Consider the following 24,571-nt stretch of genomic DNA (forward strand, 5'->3'; position numbering starts at 1 on the left):
GTTGTCACCATGAGGTAAGAGGACATGACCACATTCATTGGCTTTTATTTCAACTGGACCTCCCCAGTTATGCAAAATTTCAAGATCATTTATAATTTAAACTCTTGACATTGGTAGAAACATGGCTACTTAATTTCACTGAAACTTGTCATTCACAATCCTAGATATCTTTCTTAATTTAACCAGATTAAAATAACATGAGCGAGAGCACTTACCAAATAATTTCTGTTGACTTTAGTTTAAATGTGTTCTTGAGGTCAAATGTCAATATTATAACAGTATTACTTAACTAAGTAAAGGGAAGAAAATGTTTTCATTTGATTTTTATCACGTTTGCTAATAGAACATGTTATTATACTCAGTTGTGAATCTAAGTAAAGTATTGAATGAAAATTTTAGTGATTATTCATTAAAAATTCTAATTAAAATTTAAATTATAATAATTTTGATGTAGACCATTTTGGACAAGGCTTCTGGATTCATTTTCAATATTTGTTTACTATTTCCTAGAAGTAATTCATAGCACTTAGTATCTTGAAAAGATTCTACCTCCTCACTAAGATTTCCCAGTTCCTACCCAAAAAATAGCACTTTAACATGGATATAGTACTTGGAGTCTTAAAAACTAGAACCAAAGTTAATATTTACAAATTAATTTTGGTGAGTTCTCTTTCTTTACACCTGAAAACGCCACCATGTTTGCTTTACTGTTTCTTTCTTTCTTTCTTTCTTTTTTTATCAAAAGAAAAGGAGATCAAGTGTCAGATTCTGAATGGCAGTGCTGGACACGTCCCAGTCGCTGTGTCCATCGCTGATGTTGGACTAGCACAGAATCTAGAGGGTGAGGGACCCCACTTCGTTTATCGGAGTCAGATCTCACATGTCTGGCCTGATTCTGGAAGCCTAGCAGGTAATAGCTAACAGCTCTCGAAAGAGGTGATGGCACACATTTTCACATCTGCATTTCCAGCGCTTTTGAAAGACACAAAGATTAAATGTCTGGCTCATTCTTTTCCTTATGAGGCACAAGCCAGAAACCGCTTATGCTTACGTCATAGGTTATTGAATTAATATCATCAATTATTACATGTTCCTATAACAGCCTCATTAATTATGTCAAGGTAAGATTTATTAGTTATTATTCTGCTTACCAGCTGCTACATTTGTAACCAGAGTCTCAGTGGAGCTCCTCAACCTAGACTTAAGTTCTGGGACCAACAGAGCAAAGGAAGGCTGTGCAAGAGGACGCACAGACAAGAATGCATTGTTCTTGCACTGTTTCACTTACACACACACACACACACACACACACACACACACATATATATATATAATCAATATTAGAAATTATGCTTTGATATCAATTTTTGTGTTAATTTTAAAATTACATTTCTTTTACTTCATTTTGTTTTTTTTTTCCCTCTTAGACTTTTTTCCTTCCTGCTTAGAGATATTAAAATTTAAGTCTTAATTCATCCTCATTTGCCACACATGGGCTAATTAAGAATAGTGACCCCTCTTCTCAGGACAAAGTTGTAGTTGCTGCTAATATACCCCAAAGCCAATATGGGCAAGCCTGTGCAACTTAGAGCTTAGCTGGGCTTGTGCTGATAACTGTGCCCAGAGCTGCCTGCTTCTCTCCCCATTTGCTGTTATCCGGTATCACAGATGACTTGGGAATACTGAGTTAGATGGCAACAAAGTTCCATTCCGTCCTAGTTGATCTGATTCTTGGTTTGATCTTCTTTGTTTTTCTTATAAAGGTGGTACTCTGCTGACAGTATCTGGATTTGGTTTTAGTGAGAATTCAACTGTTTTAGTTGGAAATGAAACCTGCAATGTGATCGAAGGAGGCTGGAACAGAATAACGTGCCAAACATCAAAAGTAAGGCCTCTGACTTGAGTCATCCCTCACCTCCAATAGTCCTAATCTTATTAACTAGGAAACATCTAGGTGAGTGGGTAGACAAGTGACATGTGTCTCCAACTTTCAGAGCTTTCCTTATTGTCTGTGAAAACCATTTCATCATTTTAAACTCACATCCAAAACATTATTTCTACATCTGAGATCTTTAAAGACCGTGATGAAGATGGTCACAAGTAAACAATGGTATTTCACCTGAAATAATACAAACACCAGTAGATTTAAAGTAAAGATGAAATTCAGTGGAGATGTAGGGTCAGATGGAGTCTCAGAAAAGATTTGATGTCTAGTCAACACTTGAGAGTCACCAGGAAATTACAAGATAGACTAAAAGAAGGAAAGAACTCAGTATTAATCATCTGTAAGTTTCAGAGAAGCATGCCTATGTTTTAGAAAGAAAGCCATTTTTTTATTTGTATTTTGTATTGAAAGGTAGCATTTATTTACCTTTTGTGTACATGCATGAGTGTGATGTGACTGTTACATGCATGAGTGTGATGTGACTGTTACATGCATGAGTGTGATGTGACTGTTACATGCATGAGTGTGATGTGACTGTTACATGCATGAGTGTGATGTGACTGTTACATACATGAGTGTGATGTTACTGTTGCTGAGCATATGGGCAGATCACAGAAACAGATCTCTTCCTGGTATCAGACAGATCACCATCATTGGCAGCAAGCATCTTCACCCGTGAGCCATCTATCTGACCCAGAAAGCTATGTTTAAAAGGGCAAAAATGTCAATTGGTTAGAAAAACATTTGGAGTTTGCTACAGAATATAAAAATTTAGAATCAATCATTATGCCTTATTTTTTAAAATCAGCCTTAGATTTAAATTAGGTCTATGGTTTTAAATGCAGATTCAATCACTGACACCAAATCTCAAATCACAGCAGAGTAAGTGAAACATAGGAAAGATGTGTAGGGACAAAGTCAATGAGTGTGTATTGGCCTGAATGGTAGAGTAAGGATTTAGAGCTTTGAGGATATGAAAAGCATCTTGTGTAAATCATTCATTTAAGCATAACACGTGCATTAGTGAAATATGCACCTCACTATACAACCTGAGAATTGCACAGAGGCCATCGGTGAAAATATATGGTGCTTTCCAGTGTTTGAGCTTGGAGTATGTAACTTGATCAGCTAAATATGCAGCCCAGTTTGTGAATGAAGTAGAAAAATTAGATTTGAGCCTATAGCAAGAGAACAAGTTTTGGTGTCTTGTCCCTTGTCGGATAGAGAGTCATTTTCCCAGAGCATCTCAGCTGCACCATGGAAACCTTAAAATGCAGTAATACAGATGCAGTTGAATGGATCAGATGCAGTTAAAAAGCTAGGATGGGAGGTCAAGACCCCGAATGTGACTTCTTTCCACTGCCTGTTTCTCTCCTTTATTAAGGCGTACTGTAGGAACCAAACTCGGAGCCTCATGTTTGCATTTACTGACTGAATTAGTTTCCCCAGCAAAAAGAATGGAATTAAATGCTTCGTCACTTTAATTTTTTTTCTTTTATTTCAGAGAATTGAGGGTACAGTTGATATTTCTGTCATTACCAATGGAATTCAAGCCACATCAAAAGATAGTTTTAGTTACAGCTGCTTGCAAACACCAGTCGTCACTGATTTCAGCCCAAAAGAACGGACAGTTCTGGGTAAGAGACTGTTCGGTGAGATCGGTAATTTGTCTTTTGGGGTCTAGGTTACCCCACTCAATATGATAATTTTAAATTCCATCAATTTACATGCAAATTCCATAATATTCCTTTTCTTCATCCCTGAGTGAAATTCCATCGTTTACATTTTCATTGTCCATCCTCAATGAGCATCTAGGACTTTATAAGTAGTAGTAGATTTTGTGTAATCTCAAACTATAGTACATTATATCTTTTTATAGGTCCTATCACCTGGCTGAATTTTGAGTCTACAAGTGACTTCCCCGCTTTTTTTGAGTTCAAACACACACTCACACACACACACACACACACAGAGAGAGAGAGAGAGAGAGAGAGAGAGAGAGAGAGGGAGAGGGAGAGGGAGAGGGAGACAGAGAGAGACAGGGAGAGAGAGACAGAGACAGGGAGAGAGATAGACAGAGACAGAGAAACAGAGAGTCAGAGAGACAGAGACAGACTGCTTTAAATACAAAGAAGTCAACTTAAAATTTTACAATGCACATGGAACATGTAAAATGCTCACATTGATATTATATCTTTAAAAAAATACTTCAGTGCTTTTTTTTGCCTTTGTGAAATAAACATGCGTTTCATGTGTACATGGAAGCATGAACTTGTTCTTTTGAATTTTGCCTCTGAAAGTGGAAATTTTTTCCTGAGCCCAATAAAAGATAAATGAGTTGGTTCAGTTAATATGCAAATTTTGTTTGGATAAATGTTAAAATTGTATACAACAACTTGTATTTTTCTTTTAAAATGATAGGAAATGTCAATTTAACAATCAAGGGCTATAACTTTGGAAGTGAACTCACAGAAAATACTGTGTATGTTGGAAGAAAGCACTGCCCGGTTCTTCACTCAAACTTCACAGATATTACATGCCTTTTGCCCATGTTGCCTCCAGGAAGCCATGAGATCTACGTCAAAGTCAGGAATCGAGGTTTGGCATCAACAAGGTATAGCACAGATATTGGTTATAAATAATAGGACTATGGAGTGTTTGGGGCTAAGATTGTGATAAGGAAAAATTTAGACAGTAACTTTCAAATATGTCCGTTGATTGCTTTATTTACCCTTTTGTATCTCCTCATAGAAAATTTTTAAGAATTCTCATTAAGTACACAATAATACTTTAGGTTTTGACCAGACCTATTAGAACAGGTTATAAAAATAATCAGCGCAGTTGAGTTTTTTCTGTCATGTGATTCGCACGCATCCAGGAAGTGTTTTTCGACCACTTTGGGCAGTGAAAGGAGAGCAGTTGCTTATTTCTGAATTTATGGTAATTTTCTGCACTAATGTTACTCTCATTTTGTTGGGAAGATTTTCATAAGTGCTTAAACAATTCTGTAACAATTATAAATGTAAGCATGTGTTAATGGTAGACCATTGGTATAGTAAGAATATGTGGAGGAAACAACCATTCAATGGAACAGGGCAAAATTCTCCAAAAAGGTGACAGTTAAGCCAGGATCTGGCCATCTAGAGGAAGAAGTGGAGATAATTCCTCGCTCACTCTATTTCTTATGGAAAATCTGATTTTTCTTCCCTGGAACCGTCAACAGCAAAATTTCAGTTGATCTCTGAGACAATTGCTACTTCGGAATACTTTGGAGAACAGTAAACTAAGTCAATGGCTTATAAAGAAGGCAGAGAAGGCAGGTGTCAGAATAGAAGGACAGATGATTGCCCCAAATCTTACAGGCAGTGAGGACCAGTAAGCATCATCTCTAGACCTGCATCCCCTATTCGAATTACTGGTAGGAATACACAACACTTTTGAAAATCTACTGGCTTCCTGGCTGATATTACGTACAAAGTCAAACTCAAATTGTGTATTTAGAGTAGCTGAAGAAATGCCAATTAAGCATGCTAAAGGAGTTCAATAAAGCAGTACAAAACCTCTTTAGAATCTACACTGTGGCGTCATGGTAGGACCCAGGATAAAGGAGTTGAATCCTCTGTATCAGGTCAGAGCATTGCACAGTTTGATAAAGCCCTACTTGTCTTTAATAAAACAAAGTAAATAAGTGTTTTCCCTGAAATAATAAGAGGTCTTGACAAGTCTTCAACAACTAGAAAAAATTAAGCTAAATTGCACAAAGATTAATTATCTCTATAATATATGGAATTTTGTTGCTACTTTTAAACATGTACACCTGTCTTCTCTTTTTACTATTGTAAAATTTTAAAATATTTTAAGGAATTCCATTTGTTTCTTGTGACTTCGTTTCTTAAAATCGTATTTCCTTTACAATTTTAAGACTTCACATCTCACATAGTCCTGCTATTAGAGTTTTCAAAACCCTGGTTTTCAATATATATATATATATATATATATATATATATATATATATAACCAAAGTGAAGATAATTACCAGATTATCTGGTCTGAAAAAGTAATGTCTAATTACCTATGTATTTAATTATTTCCTATTCCGAAAAACACTGTGGAGAGAGGAAAGGAAGCTTATTGGAAATCTGTTCTCTTGTCTTTTTCAGGAACAAGTTAAATGCTTCCGTACTGTACATTTTGGAAGTCACCCACATGTTTCCCCAGAGAGGTTCTTTGTATGGTGGCACTGAAATCACTATAATGGGCTTTGGGTTCAGCCCAATACCAACTGAGAATTCTGTTCTCTTAGGTAAAACCTTTGTCCTGTAGAGGTTAACTTGTTAAGGCTTCCCTTGACCAAAAGGATCTGCCGGAGGAACTGGGTTGTTATACAAATATTTTCAGTGATTTTTCTTAATAGTATAAGAAAGGGTTACACAAATAGTCTTTTTGTAAATTAATTTATGTTATAAAATATTATTATAGCTCACAAAATCTGTTACATAATAATATATGATGAATACACAGTTTTTTTTTCCCCTTTTCCTTTTTCTTTTTTCTTTTTTTAAGAAGGACTGAGGCTTCCACATTTTGGCCTTCCCTTTATTTATTTATTTTATTTATTTATTTATTTATTTATTTATTTATTTGAGCTTCATAAGGTCTGAGAGTTGTTTTTTTGGGTATTCAGAGCTTTCTGGGCCTAGTATTCAGTTACCAGTGAGTGCATACCGTGTGTGTTCTTTTGTGACTAGGCTACCTTTGTGACTAGGTTACCTCACTCTGGATGATATTTTCTAGTTCCATCCATTTGCCTAGGAATTTCATAAAGCCACTGTTTTTTAATAGCTGAGTAGTACTCCATTGTGTAAATACATCACAATTTCTGTATCTATTCCTTTATTGAAGGACATCTGGGTTCTTTCCAGCTTCTGGCTATTATAAATAAGGCTGCTATGAACATGGTAGAGCATGTGTCCTTACACAAAGTTTTAATTGATTTCCTATATGATAATGTGTTGGGGGAAGGTTTGTGCATGTTGGTACTCATATGAGGTCAAAGGAGGACACTGGATACCCTAGAGCTGGAGTTATAGGTAGTTGTGAGCCACTGGATATAGGTGATGGGAACTCAACGTGGAGCTTCTGCAAAAGCAGCAAGAACTCCTCTCTTCAATACGTTTTCTCCTTAATGTAGAAAAGACCAAATGTTTGTGTTTAGAGGGATAATAAGACAGTGAACAGCTCTGCTTTTGAATCCTTCATTGTCATTGTCTTTAATGTGAATGGAAGTCTTGTGTGAAAACACACACTCAAACATTATCCGTGTCAGGGGCAAAGTACCAAAGATCCACCTGTGTGATACAGAGCTTCGTTAAGCGATGGCTCTTTACTACTGATGTACCACTTCTATAGTTCACAAAACACAACTGATAATGTTTTCCCTGCCTTTCTACTTTCAGGTTCCTTCCCATGCGACATTAAATCATCATCAGAAAATGTCATCAAATGTACTCTTCATTCAACTGGGACTGTATTCAGAATTACCAACAATGGCTCACACTTAGGTACCAACCAAGACTTTTATTTATTTATTTATTTATTTATTTATTTATTTATTTATCTATCTATTTATTGTTGTAAGCAAAGCGAAGGAGAGCATTAAAGTTTTCTTTAGGACATGTAGCTGCCAACGAATATTTATGTGTAGAAAAAAAAAAGGAAAAAGAAAAGAATTTATGCTGAGATTAGGTTGATTTTATTTTGTATTTCAAGTTCTTAAGAGATTCAATGTTGTTGATTTTATACTTTTGTAGTGATCTCCGTATGAGATTAAAAGCCCCATTCTTACTACATATGTAGTAACATACATCATGAGCTCAAGTAGAGAAGGCCAGGCTTTATAATCTCATGCTTGGAATTTCCAGTGATTTTGTTGCCGTCCAGTAGCTCCGGAGTGACTGCTTATTACCAGTCACAAGTTTCAGAATAAGTATTCAAGTTGAAAGTATTAGCATGTCCAGTTGTTTCCAAGATTTCCTCTGTGTAAAGAGTTGATAAGTACATTAGAAGCACTTCATGCAATGTTTCTTGAGCAACCAGTCTATTCACTGTGCCTTGGTCACCTCTCCAGGGTCGTTAGTTACAATTTATTTCTTCCTTTGCACATCATGATCTTGCTTTCAGGTAATCTTGGTTTTCTTTTGGTTGAGTTTAAATTATGTACAAACATAAATGTACAATACTAACTTGAAAGTTGTTCATACTTTATAAGAGTGGCTGTTTTCATGGTAAATTATTAAAACATTTCTTTTTTTTTTCTTTTAAAATCCGCCTCAATTTTTGCTCCCAGTGCATGGTCTAGGTTATTCCTGGTCCCCATCAGTCTTAAATGTGACTGTGGGTGATACTGTGGTGTGGTCCTGGCAAGCACACCCCTTTCTTAGGGGTATAGGGTACAGAGTTTTCTCGGTCTCCAGTCCCGGAAGTGTTACTTATGATGGCAAAGGATTTACAAATGGAAAGCGAAAATCTGCATCAGGTATGATTCTGTTTGGCTGGAGTTTACATTGGGCTTCTTTTTCTTAGTCATAGTAAATATGTTTATGTGAATTAGTCTTACAACTAAAACCAGCAATTAGTTTACTTGGCATTTTATGCCTATTGAAAAAAATATTATATAAATAAAGCCATGCAATTATCTTAAACGTACTAAGATGTTTAGTATGCTATGTCTGGTCTTTAGTATCCTTCTTGATTGCATGATAATTGAGCAACTGAATCATGTGTTTGCAACATAGCACAATAAAAACAGGACTATGTGTTTTATTCACACTAACCTGATAATAAGCAATGAACTTTTGCTGGGTTGTAATGAGCTTATTAGAGTTTCTTATAGGACAGCTAAGTATGCGTGTGCCTTCAGACAACTGTGTTTGTAATGGTATATTTAAATCTTTGTTGCATTTTTTTTCTTAAAGTTTGATAAATTGGGGCAGAGTTTCCATGGTTTTCTCTAAAAAGAAAAGCTGGGTCTCGCCTTTCTTGTACGCAGTTTCATTATCAAAATTAAAACCAAGCAAACAGAAGAAAGTCTTCATTCTCTGTAAGAGGAAAGTAGCCTCATTCTCTGCTACTTCCTATTGCATTGTGAGGCACATAAAAAAAAAATAAGGAAATTGTCATCTGCACTTGCATTGAAATGACAATTTCCAATTTCCTCCCCTAGTTTTCGAAGCTCCATTAATTGCCTGTGTCTCTTGTGTATAATCCTATTTTACGGCAGGTTCATTTTCTTACCAGTTTACTTCTCCTGGAATTCATCACTACAGCAGTGGCTATGTTGATGAGTCTCACTCCATAGCTCTCCAAGGGGTCATTCACGTTTCTCCAGCAGAAACCAGGCACATTCCCCTACACCTATTTGTGGGCAACACTCAAGCAACATATGCTCCAGGTAAGATGGTTAGACAGAGAAACTCCACCAGGTGACCTGGCTTAACGTGACCTTTGTAGAGCAGATGTCAAATGACTGGGTCCACCTGCGTTTGTCTCTTCCTAAGGCTAGAGTTTATTATGTAAGATTACTAATTAATTAGTATTTTTATACATCAGCCAAAATACGGTTTCAAATTAATTTAAAAAATTACAGATCTCCGGAATTTAAAACCATCTACCCCCTTCATTAATGTAAACAGTTACAGAGTCTAAATAGAGTTCTTGCTCTAGGACAGTGTGCTTGGCTTACAAATGATCCTTTTGTCTAAAGCAGGTCCTGCACATTTACACTTGGCCAGTACTGCATCAGGCTGCCTAGCAACAGAACCCCTGTGTGTCCTGAATGGTACAAGGGTTAAACATCCAAATAAATTATTCTTCGAGCTCTCAAATTGCATTTCACCCTCTATAATCAACATTACTCCCTCTACCGGAACAGCAAATGAACTCATAACTATCACTGGACACGGCTTCAGTAATCTTACATGTGCTAATAAGGTAAGAAAATAGAATCTTTTCTTCTCAGTGCCCATATTCTCAATGAAAATAACATGTTTTGACCACAATCCCCTGGAATAAGTTCATCAGATTTATGACCTATAACTTGCATATTACTAATTCACTTGAAGTTTACCATTGCACATATATGTGTATATTTTAATAAGACATTAATGGAGTTATACACTTCTGACTGGAATAAGTTTTAGAATATGTCATGGTCATAAAGGAAACATCACTGGACATCACCCACTTCCTTCACCCATTTCTGCAGCTTTCATCCATATTGGTTACTGCTAATCTGTTTTCACTCTATAGAGAGTTGCCTATTCTAAACATTTTTCTACAATATGAAGCTTTTTGTGAACATGTAATTTCCCTTGGCATAATATGCTGAAAGTTTATGCATGTTTCTTTTCATGAATGAATAAATACATTGGCATATGACATGTATATCACATAGGGTCTGTTCACTCATCCAATTGATGGCTATTTAGGTTTTTTACTTTTTGGATAATGTGAATAACTCAGTTATTAACACACTTGTAAAACCATGATGTAAAGTCAATTTTAATATATGTCTTTGTCAATTTCCCAAATTAATTTTATGAATACAAATGTTCACAGAATTACCGCTTTAAAGATATAATTGTTTCTAATACAAACATGAAATACATATGAGATTAATGCATTTTATTGCATATTCATTTTTCTTCCAGGTTACAATTGGTAGCTACCCTTGTGTCGTAGAAGAAAGTAGCGAAAATTCTATTATGTGTCATATCGACCCTCAAAACTCAATGGACGTTGGCATTAGAGAAATTGTTACTTTGATTGTGTACAACCTGGGTGCTGCTCTCAACACACTGGCCAACGAATTCGACAGGCGGTTTGTACTTTTGCCACACATAGATGTGGTGATGCCGAACGCAGGGTCAACTACAGGGATGACAAGGGTGACCATACAAGGTTCTGGATTCATGGCTTCTTCTGCAGGTGTAGAAGTGTTTATGGGTGATTTCCCATGTAAAGTTCTAACTGTGACCTATACAGCCATTGAATGTGAGACATCTCCTGCTCCCCATCAACTCGTCCCTGTAGAGCTTCTAATACATGGAGTACTTGCCCAATGTCAGGGCAACTGCAGCTTTTCATATTTAGAAAACCTTGCTCCTCGTGTGACAGAAGTCTTCCCAAACTCGATCCAAGGATCTGGAAATGTCCTTATCAAGGGCGAGGGTTTCGGGACAGTGTTGGAAGAGATTTCTGTATTTATTGGAGGCCAACAGTTCACAGTTGTAGATGTTAATGAAAACAATATCACTGCTCTCATGACTCCATTAGCAGCTGGACTTCACTCTCTTGGTGTTGTTGTTGGTTCTAAGGGCTTGGCTCTGGGAAACCTCACTGTCAGCAGCCCTGCGGCAGCTTCTGTCTCCCCAGCCTCTGGAAGCATTGCTGGTGGAACAACGTTGATCATCACAGGCAGTGGCTTTTCTCCCGGAAACACCACAGTTACTGTTGGGGCTCACCCTTGTCACATTATGTCCATCAACTCCAGTGAGGTCCACTGCAGCACCCCAGCTGGGAGAACTGGTACAGCCAAGCTGAGCATCCATGTTAATGATGTCACTTACCCACCTTTGTCATTTACATATGCCACGGAGGACACTCCATTTCTCAAAAGAATCATCCCTAATAGAGGTACTCCAGCCTCCATGTGCCTTTTTATTTATCGTATTGATGTCACATTACAGTTATATTAATTATTATGCTGCTATTAAATTAAGTATGGTTTAACAAAGTTCTTCAGCCAATTAATATAATGCTCGGGATTCAAGTTCTGTGCAGTCTTTTTTTTTTTCTGATTTTATTGGAAATATTTTATTTGCATTTAAAATGTTATCTCCTTTCCTGGAGATTAAGAAAATAAAAGTATTATTTTATCAAAAAAGGAGATAAAATGAACATTTGGGCTTTGTTTATATTTAACTTAAAGACTTAACATCAATATTTACTTTAAAAATCATTAAATTAGTTCCCTTCACTCAACTTTCTACTATCACTGATTATATATTATGACATATGTGTTCCCAAAATGTAGCTACTAAAAATACTTGAGTAACAGAAAGTATAGCTCGTTCTCAGAAAGAAATGCTACAAATGAGAAAATGGCACAAAATGCAAAGACTCCTGCTCAGAAATCCATAGCCTTTCCCCCCTTTTCTCTACCAGACTAAAGAGGTAATTTATAAGTTGTCATAGATGGAAGGGCAGGAAAACAACAAACATTGAGATAAGTCACTTGTAGTGAATAGGCTGGTATATTCTGTATAAAAAATGTACAAAGCACATCATGTGTACTGTTATATATACTTTTAAGATGCAGGGTATTGTTTTGGTTTGGTTTGGTTTTGTTTTTTCAAGACAGGATTTTTCTGTGTTTCCCTGGCTGTCCTGAAAGTTGCTGTGTAAAAAAGGCTAGCCTCAAAGATCCACCTACCTCTGCCTGTTGGATGCTGGTTGTCAAGGCGTGCCTGGACCAGCTGGCTACAATTTTATTCACAGCTACATATCGTTCAGTGGATATAGAGAAAAGCCTTAGCAGGAGTTATGTATTTATATGGCTTCCTTCTTGTTTTTAGGTCTGCCAGGAACTGAAGTTGAAATAACCGGGTCTAATCTGGGATTTGTTATCTCCGATGTTTCAGTGATGATCAAAGGAAGTATATGTAATGTGACAGCTGTCAATGACACTGTGTTGCAGTGCACTGTGGGAGAACATTCGGGGGGCATTTTCCCTGTGATGATGCTTCATAAGACAAAAGGCTATGCAGTCTCCTCTGTTGTATTTGAGTACCCGCTTTCTATTCAGAATATTTATCCAATACAAGGTGATCAGATAACTTACATTACTTCAGCACTCATTTAGAAACAATATGATCTTAAGGTCCTGCTATAATTTGGACTTCTTATAAAGATAAAAATACTCACCTTCATTTGTCCAATGGAGTATTAACCAATTATTTCAAAATGATAGCTTTTTTTTTCTCTTACTGCTCTATCGTTTAATTAAAAGTTTTCCAATTTTAAACTCTAAAGTTACCCGTGGAAATTTAAAATAATCTTGAGTATAACAGGAAGACAATTATTTCCACAGAAAACAGTTTCTAGTTGGAAATTAATGGTTAAAAACCTCTAAAAAGTATGATGAAAATACTCAATTAGTAATGTCTCATGTATGTTTTGAGTACTCTAAAATTCTTTGTAACATCTTATTTAAATTAAATTTTATTTTTCCAGCTTTATTTACTTAACAGAAAGTCACATCTATTCATTTAAAACTTAAAAGAGTACCATTAAAAGATATTTGGTTTTGTTAATAATATAATAGGTTTTGGATCTAAGTTTCATAAGTAACTTCCTGTACGGGTATTTAACTAAAGCAAATGTGTGCAGAGAGGACATTCCCAGCACATTTGCCAGCTTCTCCTTGTATTCGTCTTCTTCAGGGAGCTTTGGTGGTGGGCAAACCTTGACTGTAACTGGCATGGGATTTGATCCATGGAATTCAACTGTATTGGTCTGTAGCTCTGAATGTGCCGTAGACAAACCCAGATCTGACTCTACAATGCTATTCTGTGAGATTCCACCTAATAACAGTAAGTACTCAAATAAATAAATAAATAAATAAATAAATAAATAAATAAATAAATATATAAATAATCACAGCCTGTGAGAAACACTAATTTTAGAATTACAGCCTTTTCTCAGGTGGTTGAACACTTAGGAAGTAATTGAGTCCTATTTATGACCATTCTGACTTCAAGCATCTGGATCAGAACTGTATTTTTTTTACCTGTGTAAATCTGAGAACTTTGGTTTGGACCTCAATGGATGGCTCTTAGTTTAGCATTCAAATAGAGAGCATGCTGTTAGTTCTTGTTATTCATAATTTCTTTAAAGGCAGTTAAAGGGTGCTGAGGGAGAGAAAACGTTTTCTCCAGAGAGAAGGACACCAGCTGGTGTGTTCTTTTCTATCAAACGGTCATCCCAGAAAACATACATACAAGTAACCCCATACAGACTGATCATGTTGTATTTAGAAATATATATGTATATATTTGAATATATGTGAACGTGAGAGCAATTAGTGGGTAAAGGTCATAAACGTGAAAGAGAGCAAAGAAGGGTATATGGGAGGGTTTAAAGGGAAGGAAAACTGGGGGAAGTTATGTGCTTATAGCATAACCTCAAAAAAAAAAGTTATGTTAAAAGATGAATACCTGTAAAGCTTTTGTGTATTAACCTTGGCAGTCATCAAAAGGATTTGAGCCTTAAACATGGGGGAGAGTTTGACCCCCTCTCTATCTCAGATTTTGATCTATCAAATTGGTTTTAGCATAGAGGCAGGCATTCTTCACAGGATTATTGTGAGGTTAACATGTGTGTATCTACATATTTCTATATATAGATATAGATATATCTGAATCATGATATGTGATTTGTTGTTATTATACTAATTGAAAAATAAAACCTGAGCCCTGAGTAATCCTAAATCTCAAATTTTACCACTTTCTTTTTATCTACAGCCATATAAGTAAACTTCTCCCTACTACAATTTATTATTATTATTATTATTATTATTATTATTATTATTATTATTATTATTATTATTAAATGGAGATTTTATTAGCCTTAATTTGGCTGGTTGTGAATGTCAACTATCTAGTACTGTGTAGATATTTTTTTATTATTATCTTACAAATTAGGAGGAGAATTTAGTTTGTTAGTTAGTTATGGTTTTTTTCGGGGTGGGGGAATTTGAGACAGGGTTTGTATGTGTAGCCTCAGCTCTCCTGAAACTCACAATGTAGACCAGGCTGTCTCAAATCCAGAGATCAGCCTACTTCTTCCTCCAGAGTTCTGGGATTAAAGGTGTATGCCATCACCCCCTGGCAGCTAAATTTAAGACCATCTTAAAGTGAAATTTTAGACAAATAAAAAATATACTTCACGTGCAAATGTTTTAACATAACATTTAGTAACGTTGTGAACTTTGTTTTTACTTGATATTTTTATGAACATTTAGCTCACTTGATGTTTTGGCTTAATTAAGGTTTGGTCAGTTCGACACCTGAGTTGGTGCTTAGTGTTAGTTTGCAGTAGTACTGTGGAAAATGACAGGTTGCAGGTCCTAATGCTGGTTCCTCCTCTTCTTGTCATTTTGCATGGGCTTCTTGTGTGCTTCAGCTCCTCCCGTGCTTCCTTGTTGCCTGTGTTTCTGCACCTACCTTTCCGGCTCCAATTTGCAATGTTAGACCTCCTAGTGCGGCAAAACTAAGCTGACAGGTCTACAGAATTGTCCATAAGAGAAATCTGAGTGTTTTTCTTCCCCCTTCCCTGGTTAATAGAGTATAAAGACTATGTGATATCTTTAAACCGTTGCTCGAGGATCTTGCTAATTCAATTTTATCCTGTATGCATTATGAAGTGTTCATTGGAAAACCAAGACTATACTAAAAATATTTTGAAGTTTTTGCAATGAATCTGGGCTTGATGGTAGAGTTCTACTCAGTTTGACTCCCTTCTCGTAGGTGAGGGACCTGCTCAAGTCTGTGGAGTGAGCGTGGCCAACGGGAAAGACTCATCTCAATCCACGATGCTATTTACATACATGCTGACCCTGACTCCACTCATCACTGAGATTTCTCCCAGGAGAGGCAGCACTGCTGGAGGCATCAGGCTTACAGTCACGGGATCTGGATTCAGGTATCGTCTTAACACAGGTACACATCAACCTGCTTCTGGAGGCAAGGCTTCACACTTGCTCTCCTCTTTGCCTCACAGCAATCAAGTAGAGGCTTGTGGTGTGGACCATCTTTGTTTGTAAGCCAGGCTTGAGGTACAAAATAGTACTAGCAATAACATTAACTGAATACATACTCTGTGCTAGGGACCCTCCTACCCACAGAAGGTTCCTCCTTTACCGTATAAGGTGTTTTTATTCCACTTTATTGAGGAGGTTCAAGTAAAAGAGATGGAATGGTTTGCTCCAAATCTAGCATTAAGTTTACAAACATAAATCATCTCTTATGCCTTCCCCATCTGCTCATCTCTAATCGCAACATGTTTCATTGGTCCAAAGAAACATCTTTTCCTTCATCAAACCTATTCTTTTTCAACCAGCCAGGATCTTTTTCTGATGCCATGACTTAGCTGTACTGCCCTCTTTCTTCAGTGGAGAAAGCTGACTTCAAAGTATTTAATTCTTTAATTTCCCAAGCACTTACAAATACTTTGAACATACATTTCAAGTACAGTTTAAATTCTAAGGCTTGTGACTGTGCTAAAAATGTTGCAAAGGAAAAAAGATCATGAGCAAAATGCACCTGTTGGAGTCAATAAAGCATTGTGATACCTTAAACCTAGGCAGCGTTTCCTTTACAATTGGAATACTTACTGGTTTGTACATTTCTACTCCCTGACTTCTTAAAGTCTTGACTTTTTCTCAACAAATACTTCTGAATCTTAATATGGTATCAGCCTGCTGTTTGACAAACCATATTATCACTGCTTTTCCAGAAACTTCTGAATGCAGGGCTTTCAATATATGAAGTAGAAATTTAAGGTAATCATGTATCGTCAACGTATTCTTCCTTCTACAGTGAAAACACACAGGATGTTCAAGTCACCATAGCCAACAGCAAATGTGATATTCAATATTCCAACAAGACACATATCGTCTGCATAACAAGTGTTCATGTTCCTTCAGGGTGGGCTCCAGTTCGTGTCAACATCAAGAACGTTGGCACGGCCAAACTGGTAATGACAGTTAAGTATATAACCACAACAATGACAGTCTAGTAGGCTGGAGGTGGGCTGATTACTAATACATATCTTGCTGAATGTCTCCAACAGATAATTGAACTGTACCTACATCAAACTTGAGCAACATACATTTTTTTTGTTCTTTATTCTTCATGTTTTATTTGATATTTTAATTATTCTGTCTGTGGAATTATTAATAACGGATTTTAGCTTTGTTATTATCATGAAATAATTGAGTTACCTATAACGTCTGAAAATTGAGTTCTACTTTATTATTTAGAGAAATATATCCTGTTTCAGATTTTCTTTCTTTGAGAAATTTTTTGATTAATTCTCTTAACTTTATGGCTTCTTGTACTCTGTTCCAGGAGAATGCTGACTTCTTATATGCTGATGTTTGGTCAGCCAACTCCTCATGGGGAGGAAAACCACCACCAGAAGAAGGGTCATTTGCTGTTATTACAAAAGGACAGATAATTCTACTGGACCAAAGTACTCCTATTCTGAAAATGTTACTCATTCAAGGTAAGTATGTAAATATTTATATATTAGACTCTGCTGATTATTTTTCTCAGTGCACTCAAAAGCCATGATTATGAGCATTTGTCTTTGAGTTAGGCTTTTAGAATCTGCTTGTGATTATGACATTATTTTGTATGTTTCCAGTAGCACTCTTTAAACTTTGTTTAATGAAATTATTTTTTCCCTTCAGTGATAATAGGGGAGGGTGGGGACATCTCAATGTCTTTCGTATTTAATTGATTAAAATAACATCATTTCCCATGCCAAAAAAATACTAAGGTAGTGGATTCCAGAGGCCACAACATTTATGAGTTTGCTCACATCCTTCTTAACAAATCCTGACACCCCTAGTGTAGTGCTTGTTTTGTGAACCATGAAAGACAATAAAGGAAACATTTCTGATGTAATCACACTAGGGTTTTCTTTTCTCTTTTTCTTTTCTTTTCTTTCCTTTCTTTCTTTCTTTCTTTCTTTCTTTCTTTCTTTCTTTCTTTTTCTTTCTTTCTTTTTTGGTATTTTCCTTACTTACATTTCAGATGTTATCCTCTTTCCCAGTTTCCTCTCCAGAGTTCTCCTATCCTATTCCCTCTTCCCCTGCTTCTATTAGAGTATACCCCTAAGAACCCATTCTCTCTCATCTCCCTGCCTTAGCATTCACCTACACTGGGGTACTGAACCTTCACAGGGGCAAGAACCTCTCCTCTCATTGATGCCTGACAAGGCCATCCTCTGCTACATATGTTGCTGGAACCATGGATCCCTCCACGAAAACTCTTTGTTTGTTGTTTTAGTCTCTGGGAACTCTGGGGGGGGGTGTCTTGTTGGTTGATATTGTTCTTTCTGTGGGGTTGCAAAACGCTTAAGCTCCTTCAGTCCTTTTTCAAACTTCTTCATTAGAGACCCCATTCTCTGTCAAATGGTTGAGAGCATCCAACTCTGTATTTCTCAGGCTCTGGCAGAGCCTCTCATGAGACAGCTATATTAGGTACCTGTCAGCATGTATTTCTTAGCATAGACAATATTGTCTCAGTTTGGAGGATGGATTCCCACAGTCTCTGAATAGCCTTTCCTTCAATCTCTGCTCCAAACTTTGTATTTGTATTTTCTCCTGTGAATATTTTGTTCCCCATTTTTAAGAAGGACTGAAGCATCCCCTCTTTGGTCTTCCAACTTTTTGAGCTACATGTGGTCCTTGGATTGTATCTTTGGTAATCTGAGCTTTTGGGCTAATATCCAATTATCAGTGAGGGCATACCATGTGTGTTCTTTTGTGACTGAGCTACTTCACTCACGATAATATTTTCTAGTTCCATCTATTTGCCTAAGAATTCCATGAAGTCATTGTTTTTAAAAGCTGAGTAGTAGCTCATTGTGTAAATATACCACATTTCCTGTATCCATTATCAGATGTTGATGGGCATCTGGGTTCTTTCCAGCTCCTGGCTATTGCAAAAAAGACTGATATGAACAGAGTGGAGTATGTTTCTCTGTTGTATGTTGGAGCATCTTTTGTGTATATGCCTAGGAGTGGTATAGCTGGGTACTCAGGTAGTATTATGTTCAATTTTCTGAGGAACCTCCAGACTAATTTCCAGAGTGGTTTTACCAGATTATAATCCCATCAACAATGGAGGAGTGCTTCCCTTTCTACACATAATTTCCAGCATCTGCTGTCACCTGAGTCTTTGATGTTAGCTTATCTGACTGGTGTGAGGTGGAATCAAACACATGATCATCTCATTAGATGCTTAGAAAGCATTTGACAAAATTCAACACCTTCATCTTAAAAGTTTGGAAATATCATGAATTCAAGGCTCATACCCAAACATAGTAAAAGAAATATACAGAAAACCAGTAGCCAACAACAAACAAATGCAGAAAAATTTTAAGTAATCCCACTAAAATCAGGAACTAAACAAAGCTACCTCCTCTTTCCCTACCTATTCAATATAGTACTCGAAGTCCTAGCCAGTGCAATTAGAAAACCAAAAGAGCTCAAGTGGATACAAATTGGAAAAGAAGAAGTCAAAATATCACTATTTGCAGATGATATAATAGTATACTTTAGTGACCCCAAAAATTCCACCAGAAAACTTCTATACTTGATAAACAACTTCAGCAAAGTTACTATATATAAAATTAACTTAAAAATAAATCAGTACTCTTCCACTACTCAAAGGACAAACAGGTTGAGAAAAAATTAAGGAAATGACACTCTTCACAATATGAAAAAACAATATAAAATAGCTTGATGTGACTCTATCCAAGCAAGTGAAAGATCTACATGACAAGAACTTCAAGTCTCCAAAGTAAGAAATTAAAGAAGATCTTAGAAGATGGAAAGATCACCCATGTTCTTTGATTGGCAGGATTAATATAGTAAAAATGTCCATCTTGCCAAAAGCAATTTACAGATTTCAATGCAATCTCCATTAAAATCCCAACTCAATTTTTTATAAAGTTGGAAAAAGCAATTTGCAAATTCACTTGGAATAACAAAAAACCCAGGACAGCAAAAACTCTCTCAACAATAAAAGAACTTCTGGAAAATCACAACCCCCAACCTCAAGCTGTATTACAGATCAACTGTGATAAAAACCTGTATGGTATTGGTATAGAGACAGGCAGGTAGATCAATGGAAATAGAATTGAAGACCCAGAAATGAATGCATGTATCTATGGTCACTTGATCTTTGACAAAGGAACTAAAACCATCCAGTGGACAAAAGACAGCATTTTAAACACATGGTGCTGGTTCAACTGGAGGTTAGCATGCAAAAGAATGCAAGTATATCCATTCTTATCACCTTGTATAAAGCTCAAGTGGATCAATGATATACTGAAATTAATAGAGGAGAAAGTGGGGAAGAGCCTTGAACACTTAGGCACAGGGGAGATTTTTCTGAATAGAACACCAGTGGCTTATGCTCTAAGATCAAGAATAAACAAATGGGACCAGAAAATTGCATAGCTTCTGCAGGGCAAAGGACATTGTCCATAGGAAAAAAAATGACAACCAACATATTGAGAAAAAAGTCTTTACCAACCCGTCATCCAATTTCTGTACCCAAGATGTAGTTTCTAAGTAGAAGCTGACTATAGTGTTCCTCTCTTTTGCCCATGAACTTGCCTTCAGTTGTGATGTGGGTTCTCTTTGTTTTTTTTTTGTTTTTGTTTTTTTTTTTTTTGGTATTCTGTATCTATTATGAAAATTAAATAATCATAGCAATTCCAATTATATGTAAAAATAATAAACAGCAATAATAAACTGCTTGGAGATTTTGTGTATAAACTTTGGCAGAATGATCTTATATGCTCAAAGACTTCTGTAATTTTGTGATCTTTTTAAAGCTTCTACAATTATAAAAATCTTTGTAATCTGAAGTCATTAAAGAATCAGATCATAGGTAAAGTTGTACTATCTTCAAAGTGACATTGATTTTATAAAAAGGCATCTTAGTATATTCCTAATGATGCTAGTCAACCTATTGTCATGGCACAAAATAGTAAAACTTTCAGAGCTATTTTTTTTTTTAAAAGATGAGAACTAATGTTGACATCAGAATCATTTCTATAAAGATTACTATGTCTCTTTTATATTTGGAAGTCTTGTTTTATGGAATTATTCTATGTAGTTGCACTGTTTAATTATAACCATTTGCTTTGTAAATGGTTTTTACAAACTAGTTTACCCTAGACTTTCTTTTGCTCACAACTTTTAGGGTCTTGTGACATACTAAAATTATGTGGTTCACAGGTGGTACTCTGATATTCGATGAAGCTGATATTGAACTCCAGGCAGAAAATATCCTAATCACAGATGGAGGTGTTCTTCAGGTATGGGAGACAATAGCTTCATTTAATTTTATTGATTAGAATATTATGCATAAACTAATAGTTAATTCTACCAAACTATTCTGAAGTTATCTCCGCTTTCATTGGCTGAATTAATGTTACAACTTTGCAGATGATTGATCTTCAGAATATTCTTGAGTTTTAGAAGAGAAAAAAAATAGTGTGTTGCCGAATTTATAAAACAAAGAGACCTCCCTGTGGCAATCGCCAGTGTATATCTGAAGGTCAGCTGTTGTATATTGATTGACGTATGAGGAAATTCAAGTCTTAGGGTTGCAGGCAGCTCTCAAGATGACACAGTTAGAAAAAGTAGACATCATCTGAGAAACAACACTGGAAGCCATCTTCTAGTCTTCGTGTGTAGAGTCAGCGGCGCTAATCACACCCAAAACATCAGGGTATCAGTGTTTCAATGGCACATAAGCTGCATTCATTTTATATTCATGTTTTCCAAGTGACTACAGCACCTACACGCATATGAAAAATGTACACACAGAAACTTAAGGCCCATGTTGAAAAAGAAAGATATGGATGACTAGACAATTCTTAAGTGGGGAAGAAAAGGAAAAATAATTTTTTTTTTTTTTTTTTTGCAAAATTAGACTTGTGAATTGTGAGTTTTAGTTTTCTGAACAAGATCTGTGGATTCTTTCAGATCGGGACAGAAGCATCCCCATTCCAACACCGGGCTGTCATTACTCTCCATGGGCATCTTAGGTCTCCTGAGCTCCCTGTATATGGCGCTAAGACATTGGGTGTGCGAGAGGGAACATTGGATCTTCACGGTAGGCTGAAGGCACTCTTGCCAGTCTTTTATCTTAGGGTAGTCTCTGCTTCTTTCTGACTCCGCCCCTTAGTCTAGAAGCTACACACAGGAGCAAGTCTCACAACCAAGGTCATGCCTTCCTTCTAGGCGATCCCCATACCCTTCTGATAGCTTTGTCTGTGGATAATCAAACACTATTGGTACCACTTATCCCTCCCTTCCATATGCTCTCCACTCGTTATTTACTGTCTGAAAGCTCACTTGTTTTGGAAGATGGTAAATTTTTCATATTTTTACTTCATCGACCAGAAACTTTCTAGAATATAAAAACAAATTTCAGCTGTACTTTCCTATATCTGTAGTTCAGGAAATTAGCATCAAATAATGCACTTTGATTATGCTTGAGGTGCTAGGGCAACACGGTTCAAACATGAACGAAATCATTTTTACACTGATGACTTCTGTATGGTGACAGTTGTAGCCTTTTGTAGATACAAAATGCTTTGAAGAGGAATACTGTGACCTTAGATGTCCAACCTGAAACTAAACATAAATCCTACTGTTATTTCTTAAATATATATATGATTTAGCTGTAGATTGTCAGTTTAAGCCATTTTACTAGTTTCATAGATTCATACATTATTATGAACGTAGATCATTATTAACCCGATTGTTCATTTTGTCTTTTTTGAGATAAGTGGTAAAATATATCAAGGTAAAATAAATCTTCCCCAAATTGACTTATTCGAATGCGGGAAGTTGTTAGTAAACCGGAAAACACTTCTGAAGAGGTGCTTTGTCTGTATGTGGTTTTCAGGTCGGCCTATTCCTGTGATCTGGACTCGCTTGGCTCATACTGCAGAGGCAGGAGACTGGACTTTAACTGTGCAAGAAGCAGTGACATGGAGGGTGGGAGACAGCATCGTGATTGCGAGCACAGGACACAGGTATCAGATGATGTTGATTTGGGATACAGAGGTTTTTTTTTTTTTTTTTATCTGTGTAAAATCTGTGTAAAAGAAGAATGATGGAAATTTCTCAAACCATTTTATTTGAACTTGAAGTATTTGGGAAAGAACCATGAGCAAGCTGGGTGGTGGTGGTGTGAATCTTTAATCCAAGCACTTGGGAGGCAGAGGCAGGAGGATATCCCTGAGTTCTAGGCCAGCCAGGTCTACATAGTGACTTCCAGGACAGCCAGGGTAACACAGAAAAAAAAATTTCTCAGAAAAACAAAACAAACAACAGAAACAAAAGCAAAACAACAAAAACAAACAAATCAGGTACATATAAACAGCTAAATCCATGTGGGTCAGATGTCAGCTTCTGTCTGATCACTGGTATGTGTTGAGTTTCCAGTGACCTAATTTGTTATAAGGACAAGTCTAAATCTGAACCATAGTAAAATTACATGTAGCAATAAAATGCTTTATTTTACCTGGTTAGGTTCTTAAGTAAGATTTTACTAGAAAGAAGAATTCTGCTCATAAAAGTCTTTTAAAAACATGGACTTGGGGCTTTAGCTAAACACATTTGTGTAAGTGAGCTTTTTTGGGATCACCAGAGGACATGACTGGGCAGCAGGCAGAATTCCCTCATCATCCTTGCTTGGCAGTGATTCTCACAGAACAAAATGAGAGGTTGCAATAGAGGAAAAAGAGAATAAATCAGTATACAATGATACTAAGCTGGCAGAACTTTCCAGAAATGCCATAGATGACACTACCTATACCCCCTAACTTTCATTTAGCCACATATTCTCGCAATTTATAAATTAAGATCTAGCATCTCTGCCCCAAGAATCTCAAAGAGCAGAAAATGAGAGGTGCGTAGCTTGATAGTCAAATTATAGACACTTAGATTGCATGCGGTTATGTTTATCCGGAAACGAAGAGTAATTATGACAAGAAACGGATCTGCCAAGCCTGTGACTGAATTTAAAAATGAAAATGCAAGATGCTATTTTTCAAGTTAAAAATAGGATTGCAGATGTTAGAGAGAGATAAATATATAGTTACAAATTTAACTTTGGAAGTGCTCATTTATCGCGCCCCTAGAAGGAAATTTAAATTATATAATGACAAAATAGAAAAGGAGGAAAATCACGGGGCTCACTAATAAAATGGGAAATCTGTATTTATGACCTTTCTATGTGGAATGAAAGATCAACTTTACAATTTAGCATAGAGCTGGTTTAAGGACACATGAATTAGATCGAGAGATGGCCTAGTTCTTAGAAGCAAGGCTCCCAGCCAAAGCATTAAGAAATATGAATTAAGGGATTTCCCACCAAATCTAATTTATGAATCTGAGAAATTTTAAAGCCAGAATCAAGGAAATTGCTTTTCTGTACCAACATTGGGTAAAGAAGAAAGGTTAGTGAACTTGAGAATTGGGGGATTAGTTATGGGAGGAATCAAAGAAAAATGAGTACAACTTTGTAGTTATATTTTAATTAAATACAAAATATTTCAAATTTGTTAATGCTAAAAGAATGAAAACATGTTTTTTTGTGGGTATTGGGCTGTGTCTGTTCCTAACAATAAGGCTCACCATAGCCATTCCTAGGTCTCTCTCGGTTTCCTTAGAATTTCATACTATTCTCAGGTAGTACTATGTCCAATTTTCTGAGGAACCAACAGACTGATTTCTAGAGCAGTTGT

General features: G+C 36.3%; 1 protein-coding gene across 1 annotated transcript in view; it reads left to right on the top strand.

Moving 5' to 3' along the window:
- PKHD1L1 (PKHD1 like 1) overlaps positions 1-24,571 on the top strand; it is a gene marked incomplete at its 5' end in the record, with an annotated part of 147,787 nt that overhangs the window by 53,668 nt on the left and 69,548 nt on the right. Inside the window, 18 exons of the mRNA XM_080909342.1 lie at positions 746-910; positions 1,764-1,885; positions 3,450-3,582; positions 4,367-4,559; positions 6,106-6,248; positions 7,402-7,506; positions 8,292-8,480; positions 9,225-9,395; positions 9,708-9,934; positions 10,654-11,638; positions 12,580-12,828; positions 13,447-13,596; positions 15,532-15,706; positions 16,603-16,759; positions 17,134-17,290; positions 21,045-21,124; positions 21,798-21,927; positions 22,726-22,855. Coding sequence (XP_080765468.1) covers positions 746-910; positions 1,764-1,885; positions 3,450-3,582; positions 4,367-4,559; positions 6,106-6,248; positions 7,402-7,506; positions 8,292-8,480; positions 9,225-9,395; positions 9,708-9,934; positions 10,654-11,638; positions 12,580-12,828; positions 13,447-13,596; positions 15,532-15,706; positions 16,603-16,759; positions 17,134-17,290; positions 21,045-21,124; positions 21,798-21,927; positions 22,726-22,855 — 3,661 coding nt within the window. The remainder of the gene's footprint in view (positions 1-745; positions 911-1,763; positions 1,886-3,449; positions 3,583-4,366; positions 4,560-6,105; positions 6,249-7,401; positions 7,507-8,291; positions 8,481-9,224; positions 9,396-9,707; positions 9,935-10,653; positions 11,639-12,579; positions 12,829-13,446; positions 13,597-15,531; positions 15,707-16,602; positions 16,760-17,133; positions 17,291-21,044; positions 21,125-21,797; positions 21,928-22,725; positions 22,856-24,571) is intronic.

The sequence above is a fragment of the Micromys minutus genome, assembly GCF_963924665.1.
Source record: "Micromys minutus genome assembly, chromosome: 33".
Classification (NCBI taxonomy): domain Eukaryota; kingdom Metazoa; phylum Chordata; class Mammalia; order Rodentia; family Muridae; genus Micromys; species Micromys minutus.